A 17495-nucleotide genomic window follows, 5' to 3' on the forward strand; every position below is an offset into this window, starting at 1 on the left:
TTTCCCAGTATCGGGGTCTTTTCAAATGAGTCAGTTTTTTGCATCAGGTGGCCAAAGTATTGGAGTTTCAGCTTCAGCATCAGTCCTTCCAATGAATATTCAGGACTGATTTCCTTTAGGATGGACAGGTTGGATCTCCTTGCAGTCCAAGGGACTCTCAAGAGTCTTCTCCAACACCACAGTTCAAAAGCAGCAATTCTTCAGCACTCAGCCTTCTTTATGGTTCAACTCTCACATCCATATGTGACTACTGGAAAAACCATAGCCTTGACTAGATGGACCTTTGTCCACAAAATGACGACTATACATCTCTTTGCCTACAACCAATTTGGTAATAACCCTCTTAAAAGGACCCTGTAGTTATATTGGGTCTACCTGAATAATCCAGGCTCAGCTCCCCACCTCAAGATCCTTAATTTAATCACATCACAAAACCTGCTTTTGACATGGAAAGTGACATATTCCCAGGCCCTGGGGATTCGAATGAGGACATCTGGCCTCCTGTTCTGGCATGACAGTTTTGTAGTTGGGGGTGGTTCATTCCTATCTCTGCACAGGGGTGTAGCATCGTGTGAGTCTGCTCTAACCGATGCAACCACTCTACTGACGGACATGTAGCTCTTTGGGAAGTACTTCCCCAGAGCTACTCTGGAATTCAAATTAACATGTATCAGAAAAAGAAAGGGAAGAACTGAAGAAACGAATTTAAACAACCACATTTTGACAGAGGAAACGCATTAGCCTCTGACCCAAAGGTGCAAGAAACGGGGCTGTGCACAGCAGTAGGTCACGTGGCACGTGGCTTTGGCACCATTACCAGCTTCCCTGAAACAAGACTTTCAAACAGCATCTGAAATTGGCAACTGAAGCTAGAGATATAATATGGAAATAAACATCAGACATTTTTATTTTCTGAGATGCTGTTACTGAAGATGAAGTATAATGCCAAGCTTTGGAGAGAAACCCTCACCTGCATGAGCTGTACCACGTGATGCTGGCTTGATATTAAGATCCCTAGTCTCTTACCCTCACCAAGAAAAAATACTATGTGAGATGAATTTATTTCTACAAGGAAATAGAATGTGATTTCATGGATCGATTGTAAAGAAGGGCTGTGCCTGATTGATCTCTCCCACAGTGTGTCCGGAAGACAAAAAATAAAACACTGAAAAAGTATAAGGGATGCAGGGAGAAAAGAAGTTTCGAGGTTCTATTTTAGATTTGCAAGAGCTATCTAGATGGAGCTAGTACAGTAACTTCATACCCGAATGATGGCCTTTATCAACATTAAATCCAAAACAGAAAAATAAACTCTCCTCGCATGTTGACCACATGTCAGACGCTCTTCTCTACTGCAGGTGCATCAGCTCACTCAAGCTTCCCAACAATCTTCAAAGCTTTGCCCTGCTGTTATTACGATTCCCATTTTTCAGATGTGAGACCAGAGAGGCTCAGCAACTCGCCTAAGGTCACACAGCACAGCACGCCGTGAGTTTAGGACCCTGCTCCCTAGGCTGTGTGCTCAGGCACTGCTTCTCAATAGGTCTTCATGGGAGATGTTCCCGCATGGCAGTGACGTCTTTAACAGGAGAACAAAGGAAAGGAAACGTATGGATAAAAAGAAGGAAACCAGTCACCCAGGGGCCCATGTATCTATTTTTCTAGTCACCTTTCTCTGCTGTTCAGTCTCAGTCACGCCCAGCTCTGTGTGACCCCGTGGACTGTAGCCCACCAGGCTCTCTGTCCACGGGATTTTTCAGGGAAGAACACTGGGGCGGGACGCCATGCCCTCCTCCAGGGGATCTTCCCACCCAGGGAGCTAAGCCGTGTCTCCTGCATTGGCAGGCGGATTCTTTACCGTTGAGCCACCAGGGAAGCCTGATTTTCTCTCTGTGCGTACACACACGCGGACGCCAAACAAACACAAACGTGCACCCGAAGACGTGGCCGGAGAAGTTTGTCCAAAGGATAAAAAAACCACCCAGGATCCCACTTTTGTAGCCCTTTAAAAACTGCACTGAAAGTGATGATAACCTGGAGGAAACAGCTCAAGGATGATAAGCTGCCTTCCCCACTCAAAGGGATAATCACTCCAAAGTGAGATGCAGAGGGCACATGGTCAGTGGACGCAGGCGGAGGTTTTGGCTTCAGAGGATTAACTTAAACTTGCTACAGATTCTTCAGCGGGTGCCGATGCAAGGCTGCGTCGTACAAAAGCTGGTACAACCAACCACGGGTCACTCAAAAGAGGTTTTTTTCTTCCTGGGTATGTAGGCATCCACAGCAACACACTGTCCCAGATTGTTACCTTGTATTTCTGTTACTTGTTTTCCTTTTTACAGGAAGACCTGCTAATTATATATATATAACATGTAATATATACATGCATTACATATATATACATAATATATATATTTAATTGCTGGGAGCAGAGAGGAAAGTATGGAAGGGGAGAGAAAAGAGGAGAGGGAAAGAACAAGAGGGGACTGTCTCGATTTCCAACATTTTGTCCCCATGTTCTGCTTCTGACACTCTCCTCACCCTTGTGCCCCATATTAAAAATAGGCGCAAAAAAAATAGGGGCATAACCTCAACAACAACAGTGATTGAATGACACCAAAGAAAACCACTTCTGAAGGACAGATTAGATTGTCAGGGCCTCTGGATCAGTCGAGAACGTCGACAGCTTGCAAATTATAAAAACGATACGATTCTCCTCCCCAAGTGTGTGCATCTCAGCCGCCAGCTTTACGCCGCTCTCACCAAAGCTGCTGCCGCGAGTTCAGTCCATTCCACCCACATCAGAGCAGAAATCTGACTCACAGGTTGAAAGGCAGGAAGAGACTTGTGACTTTTATCTCATCCTGTGGTTGCCAATCCTGCCTGTGCCTCAACCCTCTAGAAAACGTTCAGCAGTTCAGACCCCCAGGGCTCAACTGGAGAGTATTCTGGAAAGACGGGACCTGAGCATCTACACTTTTAATAAGCAACCGAGGTAAGATCCTGGGACATCATATGATAAGAAATATATGTTTGGTCTTCATCCCTGTTCCTGGCACAGAACTCCTAAAACTTACCTTTAAGAGTCAAGAAGATGACCTTTGTTATTGATAACAAGCCAGCCCGTTTTAACCACATCTGAGTTTATGTTAATGAGGTGACTTTGGAAAAGCCCCTCTAAGGATGGGGGCCCCGGTTGCCAGAGAAACAAGACATGTGATCAGAGGGCTAGGATTTCAGCTTCACCACCCCGGCCAATCTTCCAGGAGGGGAGAGTGGCTGAAAATTGAGTTCTACCATCAATAGCCATCGATCTAATCAAGCACGCCTATGTAATGAAACCTTCACAAACATCTCTGAAGAACGGGGTTCAGATTGCTTCTGGGTTGATAAGCACGTGGAGGTTCTGGACAGGTGGCTTGTCCAGAGAAAGCACAGACTCTCCCCGCCCCAGGGTCCCTCCCCCGACCCTCCCATCACCTCCTCCATCGGCCGCTTAGAATGAACTGGTGGCTTGGTAAGGGGCTTCCCTGGTGCTAAGTGTAAAGAATCTGCCTGCCAAGGCAGAAGACATGGGTGCAGTCCCTGGGTCAGGAGGATCCCCTGGAGAAGAGAGTGGCAACCAGCCCAGTGCTCTTGCCTGGGAAATGCCATGGACAGCGGGGCCTGGGGGGTACAGTCCAGGGGGTCGCAGAAGGATTGGACACGACTGAGCGACAGAGCAGGAACAATCTAGCAGGCACACGGCTCTCCTGCGCTCTGTGAGCCGCTCTGGCAAATGACTGAACCTGAGGGGGAAGTCGTGGGAACCTCTGGTGTGTAGCCGAGCAGGGCAGAAGTTGTGGCTGAGCCGGGGACTCCCCACTTTCCATCGGCGACTTTAGTGGGAGGTAGTCTTATGATACTGAGCCCATAACTGTTGGGAGCCGAAGCTAACTCTTGGTAAACGGTGTCAGAACTGAACTGAACTGTGGAACACCCAGCTGGTGTCACAGAACCCCTTGGTATGGAAAGCCCACATAACTGCTGTCAGATGTAGGGTGAGCAGCAGAGCACAGCAGGGGAAACAGAGGGCAGTGTCTTCGCTTACATTAGGAAATTCTAAAGCTTCTGGAACCAGTGCTGTGATTCATCTCCTCACTGTTCAGGGAAGGGCACTGAAGCCCAGAAACTCACATGCAAATCACAGCAACCATAACCATCACACTGTCATGGCAGCTAATACGTACAGAGCACCTACTATGTGCCACTGAAATGTGTGCTCTTATTATGTCTGATACTTATGTTTAGGTACTGTTATTATCCCACTTCACCGATAAGGAGGCTGAGGTTCAGAGAGGTTAAGTAACTGGCTCAAGGTCACACAGCTGGCAGATGGCAAAACCAGCAGTCTGAATCCAGAGCTCTTACCCTCAACCATGGGGACACCCTGCCTCTTACATAATTTACTGATATTTTTCTCATAGTAGAACTCAGTCAATTTTCATTTTTGGAATTTATAGCCTTGCTGTTGTTTAGTTGCTAAGTCGTGTCCGACTCTTTGTGACCCCATGGACTGCAGCCTACCAGCCTCCTGTCTATGGAATTTCCTAGGCAAGAATATTGGAGTGGAGTGGCATTTCCTTCTCCAGGGATCTTCCTGACCCAGGGATCAAACCTGCACCTCTGGCCTCTCCTGCACTGGCAGATTCTTTACCACTGAGTCACCGGGAAGCCCTCACAGCCTTATGCTCAGAATAAAATCAAAGAGAGAAGCACGTTGCCCAGTTTCAACACCACCCTCTGCCGCCTTCTATATCTCACTTGTTTCTTTCGAATTCCTAAGTGCTGGGTAATAAGTAAAATGCTTGATCTCCTCGAGTTCTCTCATCATTTCCATGAGATAGGTATCATTATCCCCATTTTACAGATGAGAAAACTGAGGCTTAGAAAGCCATGTGACTTGCTCCAGGTCCCACAGCCAGTAAGTTGCAGGGCAGGGGTTTTAACTGTGGTCTGTTGGACTCCAAAGAGCCCAGCCTCCCAGTGTTTCTATTCTGTTGCTTTTCACTTATTGCCGTAAATCCTCAGACTCTTCCAGACGTCAGACACAGCCCAGAGAGACGAGTGCTGTTAAGCGAATTGCTGAGATGCTGGAGTCCCAACCCCCAGTTCCTATGACCTCATTTGGAAATAGGGTCTCTGCCGAGGACCAAGTCAAGATGAGGCTGGGGCTGTGCCCAGCCCCACGTGCCCGTGTCGGTACAAAAGGGAGAGGCTTGGACCCAGAGACAGATGCTCATAGAAGGAAGATGCTGGGAAAACCAAAGAGGAGAGCTGTGTCGAAGCCAAAGGTCTGAGGCCCCCGGGAGTCAAAGCAGAGGCAGGGGACAGTCCTTTTTTTCTTTTTTTTAAGACTTTTTCTTGTTTGATGTGGACCAATCTTTTAAGTCTTTATTGAATTTGTTACAATATTGTTTCTGGTTTTGGTTTTGGTTTTTTGGTCGTGAGGCACGGGGGAGACTTCACTCCCTGACCAGGGATCGAACCTGCCACGCCTGCGCTGGAAGGCGAAGTCCTAACTGCCGGACCACCCGGGAAGTCCCTGGGGAACAGACCTTTTCACATGCAGATCTCTCAGAGGATCCCGACCTTGCCCACGCCCTGAATTCCACTTCCAGCCCCAGCACAGTGAGACAGTACGTTCCTGTGGCTTGAGCCGCCCACTCTGTGGCGCTGTGTTTGCAGCCCCAGGAACGACACGCGTGCCTTCCACACGGCTTCAGCCCCGGCATCTGTTTCCCCGTCAGCAGGGCCAGCAGCCCTTCCCCATCCTCATCCCCATGCTGAGGACGAGCAGCCCGCCGGGACACTCACCTTCATCGTAGAGTTGAACGGTGCGGCCGGATATGATGGCCGGCAGGCCGTTTTGACCACACGCATCCCCAGATGTGACCTGGAACAGAATGTGTGGGACTATTAGCCAAGTCTTGGATGAGAAAAGTCAGAAAAACTCAGGAAAGAAACTCAAGGCCGCAAGGGCGCCTCACAAATTAAAGTCTCCACTTCTAGAAACCACCCCGCTTTCTATGATGCCTCACAGAAACTAATACCCTGATCTAAAGGACTGGATTCCCGGGTTGACAAGAGCTTTGCACGGTCTATGCCTGCTCTCAGCAAGCCCCATGAGCCTGGGCAGGACAGACCCCTCCGTATAGATGGGACTCCTGGCCAAAGGGGGGGTGCTGGAGTGCGCAGTGAGCGGACAAGAGCATGACGGGCTGGGAGGTTAACCACACCCCAGGGTCCCGCACACAAGCACAGCCTCCAGGCCACACTCTCCTCAGATTCAGGAAGCCGCCCGTTGCTGTTTTTCTGCTCCACACCCACCCCCTTCATCGAGCTGTTGCAACCCCTTCCCAATTTTAGGTCACTGCTGGATTATTTTTTTTTCTTTTGTTATTTATTGCTGACATTTAAAAAGGTTACACATATATACACATATAGGTATACTCGCATGGAAAGAAAAAAGGATTGCAAAGAGAACATTTGCTACCCAATGTCATTTTCGTAATAAATGATCCCACTCATAACTGGCATTAACTGAATATCGATTATATGCTAAGTACTTTGCATATCTTATTTTGTTAATATTATTAGTAGTGTAATATATGTTAATAAGTGCAGAGAGAAAAAAAAGTTAAAAGACTACGCATCTTTTGGAAGACTTGACTTTATATTTTGGTAGCAGTTTTGTTTAAAAGAAGCTTGTGTTTGGAAGTTTCCTGGACACCGGAGTTGTGACAACCAAGAAACGTCTCCAGACACAGCCGGTGGCGAGGCAGAACCACCCCCAGTCGAGAGCCACCGGCCCAGACCCACCTGCACCTGTGCCCCGATGGACGGGAATCAGTCACCATGGAGACTCAGGTTCCCCGGGCCCCCTTCCCTGCGATTTCTGGTTCCCTGGGCCGTGAGTGGGGCCCCTAAGAGCCTGCACTTTTAACAGCACCTTGATGGGTTCCGGAGGTTTGCGTCCCACTGAGCAACCCCCGGCAGCAGCAACCGCCGCACCGCTCACCCCGACGAGCCTCGGGCAGGCTCCGCCCTCTGCCGTCACCCCGACCCTCCCGACCAATAGCTAATGACGCTGAGACCGTAACGACACCACCTTGTGAGTGTCTGCTTCCGGGTCATTCTCTTGGTCTTCAACTCTTTGGGGAACACTCATTTGGTTACCCATTGTTCCTGCAACAGAGAAAAAGAGAGACTCAGAAAATTAAAACCCAAGAGAAACAGAAGTCTCACGTCTGCATACAAAACTAAGATGCAGAGGCCTGCCCAGTCACTGTGGGTGTGTTATCACGAGCCCGGGGAGACCAATTGTTCATGTCTGTTTTGAGGAATGAGGGAAGATTTGGGGCTCATGAATTCAACAGAATTAAAGTTAAATGCAGGAGCTTCCCTGGTGGCCCAGCGGTTAGAACTCCACACTTGAGCTGCAGGGAGCACAGGTTCCATCCCTGGTGGGGGAACTAAGATCCCACATGCTGTGTCGTGTGGCCAAAAAAAGGGGGGCACCGTGAGGGCAGGGACTCTCTCTCTTTACCCACCATTATAGCTCAGCACTGCGTCTTGCACTGATCAGGTGTCAAAATTATAACTTGTTAGTTGGGCGGAGGGAATAATTATTAGTAACAATCCCTCACCCCGCAGCACTGAACTAGGCGCTAACCCACGTTATCCCCAGACCCTTCAAGAGCCTCGTAACAACACTAATGACGATAGTTCACAACAGTTCACACGTCCTCAGCCCCAAGCGCTGCTTTCCCAGAGCGTGTCCTGTGCCATCTCACGTGGCCCTGCATGCCCGCGTGAAACAGGTGTTCCCGCCATGTCCCTCTAGCGGAGACGAACCTGAGTCACAAGAAGGTAAAACCACCTTCCAAAGGTCGGCTGGTTAAAGGCCGCAGAGGGAGATTCCCGCACAGGCTGCCTCTGCTCCAGCCTCTGGGATGTTCCCCGCAGAACTCCCTTCCCCTGGAAAGGAGGGAATTGAGTCTCCTGAACGCGCCCAGGACACACATCCAGAGAAGGGCCACGTGAGGTCTTGGCCCAGAGGACGTCTGCTTCCGGAGGTGCGGCTCCTTCAGTCCCTCTAGGCTGCCTGACTAGTGAAAAGCTGCCTTTTCACGCACACAGTGATTCCAAGGTAGCCCTTTTCCAAAGACCTGGCTGCCGACTCATCAGCCTGCTGGCTTTTGGAATAACAGCCAAGGATTTTAATTCCTGGCCAAACGCAGCCAATGCATCTCCAAGGATATCCATGGGAGGAGACTTGGGTAATCAGAAATTTGGGAGGCCACAAAAGGGCTTTCTTGCGGGAACTTGGTAGATATCAGAATTGGGATTTTATGTATTAACAGGCCATCACAACAGGTAATAAAGCTGGGCAGTGCTAAGACATACAGGACCCCAGTTATGTTGAAATATTTCCTATTTATAAAATCTGAGATATCCGTGCTCCCAGTAGGCCATTATAAATGGGACACTATGAAAATATTTGTGGGGCCCTAAATGGGAAACCTTAAAGATGGGTTAGCTTTGCTGTCGGAAACTAAGTTTGCGCCTGGCGGAAGAAATAGGGGCGTGGTCTATGTTACAGTTTTTGATTGGCTCTCTTGATTTCCCTGCACGTAGACAGCGCGAGATCACCATAGACTCCTGTCATAATGAAGGCACATGACGATTTGACCTTTAACGTGATTGGTGCAACTATGGCACATGACAATTTGACCTTTAACGTGATTGGTGCAACTATGGCACATGATGATTTGACCTTTAACGTGATTGGTGCAACTATAGAAAGTCCCTTGCAAAACCCCCCGCTTGCCTATATAAAACCAAGAGCTGGTGGCAATAAAGCAGAACTGCTTAGACGAAACCCGTGTCACGTCCGATTGTCTCTCGCTCGAGGTGGGGCTGGGTTGGCGGACAGCAGGCTCACCTCTCCCTGGGATCCCTCGGCTTTGCTGAGGGAAGTTCCACTGCCGCTCTCTTTCTGCGGAGCGCCCCCCCCCCCCCCGCAATATTGAATATTCAAGGCCAGGGTCAGCAAATGACAGCTAGGGAACAAACCCAGTCCACGGCCTGTGTTAGGCTGGCCTGTGTGCTAACGGACTTTACACTTATAAAGGGTTGGGGAAAAAAAATCAGAAGAATCATAGAGTGTGACACATGAGAATTAGATGAAGTTCAAATTGTGGTATCCATAAATAAAATTCTTTTGGCAGACAGCCGTGCCCGTTCGTCTATCTATAGTATACCTCCAGCTGCTTTCATGTACTGAGGCAGAGTTGGGGAGCATCAGCAGAGACCAGATGGCCTGCGAAGCCTAAGATATTTACTGTCCGGCCTTTTCGAGAAAGTTTGTAGGTTTTGCTCAACATAAGCTTCAGTAACATATACTCATTTTGCAAATAATGAGATTGAAGCAGCTGAGAGATTAAGTGTTGCCCAAATTAAGACTGACCAGGAACTGAACCCGCTGTGTATGAAAACAATGACAATGCTAACGACCTTAGTAACGAGGAGACAGTAATAGTAGCGGCTTCTCTGGTGGCTCAGTGGTAAAGAACCCACCTGCCGGTGCAGAAGACTCGGATCTGATCCCTGGTCCGGGAAGCTCCCACGTGCCTCGGAGCAGCTAAGCCCGTGCGCCACAGCTGCTGTGGCGTGGGCTTCAGAGCCGGGTGCAGGAACTCCCGGGCCCACGAGCTGCTGCCACTGGAGCCCTCAGCCCGAGCGCCCGTGCGAGGCAACACGGAGAGCCTCCGCAGCGAGAAGCGCCTGCGCCGCGTCTGGAGAGCAGGCCCTCCGGCAACCTGAGAAAAGCTTCGCACAGCAAGAGACACCTGGCACAGTTTGAGGAAATAACATTACGTTTGAACGATAGTAATATTAATAAAAATAACGTTGTAGTTTAGTTGCTAAATCACGTGTTAGTCACTAACTCATGTCTGACTCTTTGTAACCGCATGGACTGTAGCCCGCCAGGCTCCTCTGTCCATGGGATTCTCCAGGCAAGAACACTGCAGTGGGTAGCCATGCCCTTCTCCAGGGGATCTTCCCGACCTAGAGATCGAACCTGTGCCTTTTGCTTTGGCAGGCAGATCCTTTACTGCTGAGCCACCAGGAATGCCCCGATATAATAATAACAACAAATTTGGCGAGTGCTCATCACCTGCTGGGAAACTGTCCTGAGAGCTCCACGTGCTGTAAATGAATTTACTCCTTACGACAAATCCGCAAGGCAGAGGTATCATCGTTCCAATTTTATAGATGAGAAAACTGAAATCCGTAGGTTAAACGCCTCAACCAAGGCCACTTGCAAAAATGTACACACAGTAGATGATGTCTCCATCTAAATCTAGCTTTTTACAAAATTAATTTACCAATGGGCTTACAAACTTTCAAAGCTCCTATTATTCAATTCACATTTAATCCAACTTGGGAGGTAATGTCAATTAAAATGTTTGAGGTTATGAAAAATCTTTTCCCTGAGAGAGCTGTGGTGTGTGCAGACAGGACAGAAACATTGAACCCGCAGGAGCCTGGGTTCCGTATCCCGGCCATTGCAGGTTTTAAGGCGCCTCTCCGGCAGTGTCGAGGCCAAATGGCCTGAAAGAAGGAAAATCCATTTGCACGTCTTTTGCAGGGACAACTTGGACTCAGATAACATTGGTTTCCGCCAGCAGTTACAACATATGTGTTGTGAAATTGCTTCTGCCTTTCAAATTTTGCAAAGGGGCCAGATTTCCATGCGACGAAAACAAACGGTTACTGCCACCTATCGGTCAACGTCAGTATTGGCCGAAACAAACATTGGGACTCTGCGACCCCGTGGACTGCAGCCCACCAGTAAGGCCAACACGTTTGGGGACGTCAAAGGAAAGGCTTTCACGTTTACAATTACACCTTTTGTTAAAGGTTTGCATGAGCGTGGCAAGTCCTTTTCTGCCCCAAAGATGTTGCTGCTGTCTTTAGTCGCTCAGCCACGTCCGACTCTTTGCGACCCCGTGGACTGTAGCCCACCAGGCTCCTCTCTCCGTAGGATTCTCCAGGCAAGATACTGGAGTGGGCTGCCATGCCCTCCTCCAGGGGATCTTCCCGACCCAGGGATCGAACCTGCGTCTCCCACACTGCAGGCAGGTTCTATACCATCTGAGCCACCAGGGACGCCCGCCCCAAAGATGGTGCAACTGATAAGAAAGTAATGTTGATCACAGCTGACTGGGGGCGCACCAGTGCTGAGACCTCTCGAGAGCAGTGCCGTCGAATAAGGGTGTGGGCCCTGGGGGCTAAACACCCAGGTGCGAGTCCCCACTCAGCCACCGGGTGACACCGGGCAAGTTACCGAGCCTCACGGGGCCTCAGCTTCCTCTTCTGTAAAATGCGGATAATAAGGGCACACACTCCAGAGGTTGCTGTGAGAGTTCAAGGCACTAATACATAGAAGGTACCCCAAACAGGGAGTGGCACATGGTGAAGGGGTGCCCTGAAGGTGTTCTCCGTGATTAGAAGTATCACCGTGATCATCACTGATACTTTCAGAGATGTCTGATACAAGCAGCTAAGGAACTTGGCGGCGCTTCTGATTTCCGTGATCACTTCACACAGTCGGACCGGGATCCTGGATTTGTATTTTCAGCAAGTGCACACAGGTATGGGGGCTGTGATGGAGAGCAACCCCCAGGATGTCCTGGGGATGAGGACATTCTGGGGAGGTGGACCTTTCCTGTTACAGCCAGGGAAGTCCTAGGCAAGCCAGGATGAGCTGATCACCCTGAAAGCCGCGTCAGGGACTCTGTGTGGCAGGAACCCTTTTTATCCCCATTTAGCAGATGGCAAAACTGAGGCTGCAGGTGGTCCAGACTGGACCATTCCTGTCTGTGATGAAGCTTCCTCCAGTCTCCAACAGAGGAGAAGAATACATCAGATGATGAGTTTTCTCCATCAAGAAAAACATATTCTTTGAAAGAGCTCGGTTTTTATTTTGGACAAAAAAAAAAAAAAAATTTGAAGGTGGTATCAAAACGTCCTTTCATGACCTGATGGTGTGCGTAGTTTTGTTCTTATGAATGTTCTCCTTTAATCTGACATTAAACACAAGTCTCCATATGGCAGAGAGGTTTGTTTTTAAAATTAGACTCAGGGGCCTAGCATTTGGAGGACGTGGGCTAGGCCTTTGGCTGGGGGTCATTCAGAGGAGAAAGTCTCGTTACTTTCCATTTCCCATCTCTGTTATTGAGGCCAGTCTCCACACTGTTACACATTCCAACCCCCACGGGAGATTTCAGTCCCCGTGTCCAGGCCCCACCAGACCCATCCCATCAGAGCCCCTGGCCGGGGCCTGGGCATCAGAATATTTCCAGGATCTCCGGGTGACTTCCATGATGGCGAGGGCTGAGAGGTGCCATCCTGGACATTTTGGGCCAGGGACTCCCCCAGGTGCTGGCTCCCCTGGTACATAGAACCAGGGTCTGGATTCTGAGAGAGAGGAAGGGCATTGGCTTTCACCATCCACAAATCACAGCCATCTCAGCGAGTCTGAAAATGTTTGCAACCCTTTCAAAGCACTCTTTTTTTTTTTTTGGCCAAACTGTCCACGTGGCATGCAGGATTTCAGTTTCCTGACCAAGGATCGAACCCAGGCCGTGGCAGCGATGATGACCATCCTGACTACGAGGCTGGCGGGGGCTCTCGAGGCGGGAGTTTTTAGTGTTCTCATTTTACAGATGCATCACGTGAGTCCAGAGAGCCTGAATTCCTTGCCTAAAACCATGCTGAATTATGTTCCCCTACAAATTCACATGTAGAAACCCTAACCCAGCATGACTGTATTCAGAGACAGATTAGAGGAAATTATAAGGGTGGGGCTCTAACCCTAAGGATTAGCAGCCTCATAAGAGAAAACACCCAAGCGCTTGCTTTCTCTCTTTACCATGTGAGGACCCCACAAGAGGTCAGAGGTGTGAAGGCTGCAAGCAAGGAAAAGAACTTCCACCAAAACCGGAATTAGTTAGGATCTTCATCTTGGATTTATTAGCCTCTAGGGTTGTGGGAAAACAAATATCTGTTGTTCAAGTCACCCAGTCTGTGGGCTGTTTGTTTTTTTTGTTACACTGCTGGAGCTGACTAATACAGATCATCGGCTAGGAAGAGGGAGCATCAGGACGTAACCCTTAGCAGCCTGGGTCCACAGTTCGAGCTCTAAGCTTTTTCTTTCTCTTGCTGTCTCCTCTACCATATAAGTTATGTTAAATTTTATAAAGTATTTGCATATCATGTAATACAACATAGACTATAAAATATTTACTGCATATCTGTTTTTGCAATGAGAAATCAACATCATAACTAGTCAAGGAACATAGCCAGATCCAAAGTGAATGAAAAATTGAAAAGTCATCAATAGTCTCTGGGAAGATTTAGCCCAAGGGCTTGGCAGCAGTCAGACGAGAAGAAGGTTAGTTCTCACTGTTCATGTCTCCTGTTACTGCTGTAATCACCTTAGCTCTGTTTTGACCCACAAGTGAACTGGCCATTCAGGGAAGTTTCCTTTGCATCTCTCCAGGGATTGGTGTTCATCAGCCTCCTTTAATGTAATTAATCAATTAATCAATTTTAGAGGGTTTTAACTGAATGACTTTGACATGAAACATTTATAAGCTTAAAGTGCAACATGTTGTACTTTGATACATTTATATAGTGTAATATGGTTGCCAATACAGTGATATTTACCATATGATGCAAGTAAATGTCTGCATCGGTTGCCTGAGCCCTCAGTCTCCATGCTACTGCTCCTTACAAGCCCCTTCCCTTAAACACCTTTCCTCTTGTCCCCGACCACTCCTCCCACCGATGACTCTTCATTGAGCTACAAGTTAACGATATGTCCTCCTTTTCCAAACAGATCAAACACCAGACGTGGTACCAGCTGCCCCAGAGAAAGAGCGTTTCTGCAGCGGCCGTGCTGGCAGCTAAATGACTGTCAGAGGAAGGAGGAAGTCCTCAAAGGGCGCAAGGGCGACAGAGTTAGTCACTGGGTAAACGGAAACACCTTTGATCAATGCAGTGGAATGTAGGTAAACTGGGGGCCCTTCTCACCACCCACTGAGGGCGGTGCCAACAGGAGCAGGCTGGCATGCCCAGCAGAACAAGCCCTCTGCCCCCAGCTCCAAAGACAGCATCAAGGTGAGTGATGAGAACAGATGTGCCGGGCCCCGCGGTCCTGCACCACCCGTGGTCCTGCACGACCCGCGGTCCTGCACCGTGCTGGAACACGGGCTGCTGTGTGCAGAGAGGGCTGAAAGCCGTTCCTCTCTGGGCCCCAGCCCTGCGCCCAGCGCCCTGGTATGTGTGGGTTCAGGGCGAGGGCCTCCTTATCAAACCGCTGCTGAGTGTTTAAGATCTGGGAATTGAGGTCCTGCTATTGGAATGCTTTCTTGTGTTTACGTCCCTTTACCCATCGCGGTTTCTAGAAGGCTCGGAGCTCAGCATCTTATCCCGAGTGTTGCCCCAAACAGCTTTAGGCTAATAGTGATGTCAGGTAACATTAGCTGCAGCCTTACTATGAGCTTTGCAGGATCAGGAGTAGGGTGGGGCAGGAGAGGCGTCAGGGCCCACAATGCAAGGAGGCGGCCCCTTCGAGGTTGGGCCGGTACGGTGGGCACCTCAGAGTGAGTGCCTCCCCACATTGCCCCTGCAAGGTGCCCAGCACTGGGCACCTGACTTCCATTGTTTCCGTTTTTTCTTACAGCAGCCTGTTATCCCCAAATTACGCAGATAAAGACACTGAGGCTTAATGATGCAAGCCCTTCACCCTGAGAACGTAAACTCCTTGGGGGCAGGTAACCCACTTATCCTGCTTGCACAGAGTGTGCCCTCAAGTTATATCTGCTGATTTAATGGATAAAGAAGAGTAAAGGAACCCTGATCAGACAGAAAGTTCTGGTGAGGCAGAGCTAAGGTTGATCCTGGTTCCACAGGACTAAGGCATTCAGACCCTTCAGGCTGCCCAGCCCAGCCCAGCTCTGGGCAGCAGGAGAAGCTGCTGACACGGTGACTCTCCACAAATGTTTGAGCCACCAGCGGCTCGGGCGGGCCTGCAGGAGTGGCCCTGCCCTCCAGGGCCTTTCCCAAACCTCTCTGTGCATCCCTGTCGCCACCAGAAGCCAGCCAGGATGGGCTCACCCAGGCCCGGTTCTCTCCTGAAGCACATGCCTTTCCCTACAAAGACAACCCTTCCCGAGTTTCAGAACCCTATGGGAAAAAACAGCCACCCTGATTTGGGACTCCTTCAATCGAAATCCATGTTTGCAGGGCCCTCCCTTGGTTTTTATTTAGGGGCAGAGTTATACGGCTTCGCAGGTGGCTCATTGGTAAAGAATCTGCTTACCAATGCAGGAGACGCAGGTTCAGTCCCTGGGTCTGAGAGATTCCCCTGGAGGAGGGAAGGGCAGCCTACTCCAGTATTCCTGCCTGGGAAGTCCCATGGACAGAGGAGCCTGGCGGGGTACAGTCCATGGGGTCACAGAGAGTCGGACAGGACTGAGTGACTGAGCGGGCACGTGCACGCACATGCACACACCCACACACCAGAATCTATACACTGCAGGCCTCTAAGGCAGCTCAACTCTAGCAGGGCATGATGACAGTGGGGTCAGATGCCTCCTGGTGCAAAATTCAATGGGGTGCCAGAAAACTCAGCCATCAAGATAAATAATATATATATATATTTCAATAATGTATTATCTTAAAAAACCAGAATTAATGCTGGGACTGATTCTTCACAAAATGTGTGGTTACTTGGTTCACTGTGGATGTTTTCGCATTCATTGAAAATTTTAAAAATATTGCTTTAAAATATAATTTATTTCAAAGATGGAGTTCTTCGGTGTCTCTTAAATTCTGCCCCCAAGGAGAGGACAGAGCCTCACTCATCTCGCTGAAGTCGGCTCTCACGGGAGCCCAGTTTCACAGCTTCCCTTCCGAGAGATCCAGGAGTCCCTACCCACCCCTCCCCAGCCTCGTTTTCCTGATATCACATGGAGACAACGATAACAATGAAAATAACAGCTAGTGCGCATTAAGCACGTCGCTAGGTGCTCCCTGCCTTGGCCCCTCAGTCCTCGTGGATGTCACTTTGATCTCAAGACTATTAACTTGCCTATTTCACAGACGAAGACCCTGAAGCTCGGAGAGTGCAGGCACCCACCCCAGGGCTCCCCGCCAGTCGGTGGCGGGGCTGCGACTGGACCGGGCGTCAGCAGGGCTCCAGACCACCTGCTCTCCCGTCACCATCACTGTTCAAGGCAGCCAACGGAGTTTCTGAGGGCAACGCAGGTTTCTGGAGTCTGCTGCTGGGATCGGAATCCTGCAGGCACCTCCAGGGGAGGTCGTCAATGTTAAGTAAGAGCCCGATTCACAAAAGTCCCTGGGGGAGTCCTTCTCCCCGTCTCCTTCACCTCCTTAGGCGCTGCCCCCAGACACAGCCTCAAAGCTGGCTCTGCACTGGGGGACTCTAGTTCTGATGGTGGTCTCCCAGGCACACAGCATGCCCCTCCATCCGCTGACTCTCCCCCCAAGGTTTACACTTGAAGTGACATGCAACGGGTCCGTGCAAATAGGAGTTATTTCTGCTGTTTTGAACTCAACACTGCCCACACTATCATGTAATCCTTGTATCCTTTTAGGTAGGGCTATCTTTGGGTCCATTTCGCAGATGGTGAAACTGAGGCCCTCGCAGACCCAACGCCACACAGTGACTCACTGGCAGAGCCAGGGTCAAGCTCAACCCTCTCTGGCCTCTGGCTTCTATAGTTCATCGTCCGCAAAGAACAAACTCTCCGGCCTCGCTGAAAAGATCTGGAAGCAGTTACCTGCAAGCCCCCGGAGGGAGTGTCTTCTGTCCTCGGTGTCTCCTGGAGCTGCTTCTGCGTGGAGTGCCGTGCGTCCAGCTGGTGCTGCCCAGTGCCAGGCTGTCAACTGAGCCCGGCTCCTTGCCCTTTGCTTCCTCGTCCGGAGCCTGCTGGCTGAATACACAGAGCAGGGCAAACACAAGCCTGGGTGGAGCTCGCCTCTCCCGGGCCGCCCTGCAGGAGCGGCTTCTCTTCCTGGCTCGGGGGCTGGCCTCGCCTCTCCCGGAGAGCCCGAGCCCCCGACTGCTCTTGTGTGATGCCTCCCTGGCCCCACGAGTGTCCTGTCCTCACTGGCCGCGTCCGCTCAGGCTGACCCGGGCAGCTAGCTCCCTTCCCCAGTGACCGCAGGGGCCTGGGGAAAGCTGGGAAAACACGTTCTGTGAGGTTTTGCAGTTCTGTCTGCCTTTCACCTTCATTCTTTCTCAGACACCACCGAAGGGGGAGGAAACACCATCTCACCCCCCACAGCCTCCAGTCACGTAAACATCCCTCCCAAAGGCCTGTGGGTACCGGAAAGCAGGCAACCTAAGGGTGGTT

At 50.0% G+C, this 17495-nt stretch overlaps 1 protein-coding gene across 1 annotated transcript in view; it reads right to left on the bottom strand.

Annotated features, from left to right (window-relative positions):
* Positions 1-17040, bottom strand: part of BCAS1 (brain enriched myelin associated protein 1) — a 95917-nt gene extending 78877 nt beyond the window's left edge. Inside the window, exons 1-3 of the mRNA XM_068986842.1 lie at positions 16920-17040; positions 7151-7227; positions 5857-5935 (exon numbers count right to left, since the gene is read on the bottom strand). Coding sequence (XP_068842943.1) covers positions 5857-5935; positions 7151-7222 — 151 coding nt within the window. The 5' untranslated portion in view covers positions 7223-7227; positions 16920-17040. The remainder of the gene's footprint in view (positions 1-5856; positions 5936-7150; positions 7228-16919) is intronic.
* Positions 17041-17495: the final 455 nt, after the last annotated feature.

Source organism: Capricornis sumatraensis, chromosome 15 (genome assembly GCF_032405125.1).
Source record: "Capricornis sumatraensis isolate serow.1 chromosome 15, serow.2, whole genome shotgun sequence".
NCBI classification, from domain to species: Eukaryota; Metazoa; Chordata; class Mammalia; order Artiodactyla; family Bovidae; genus Capricornis; species Capricornis sumatraensis.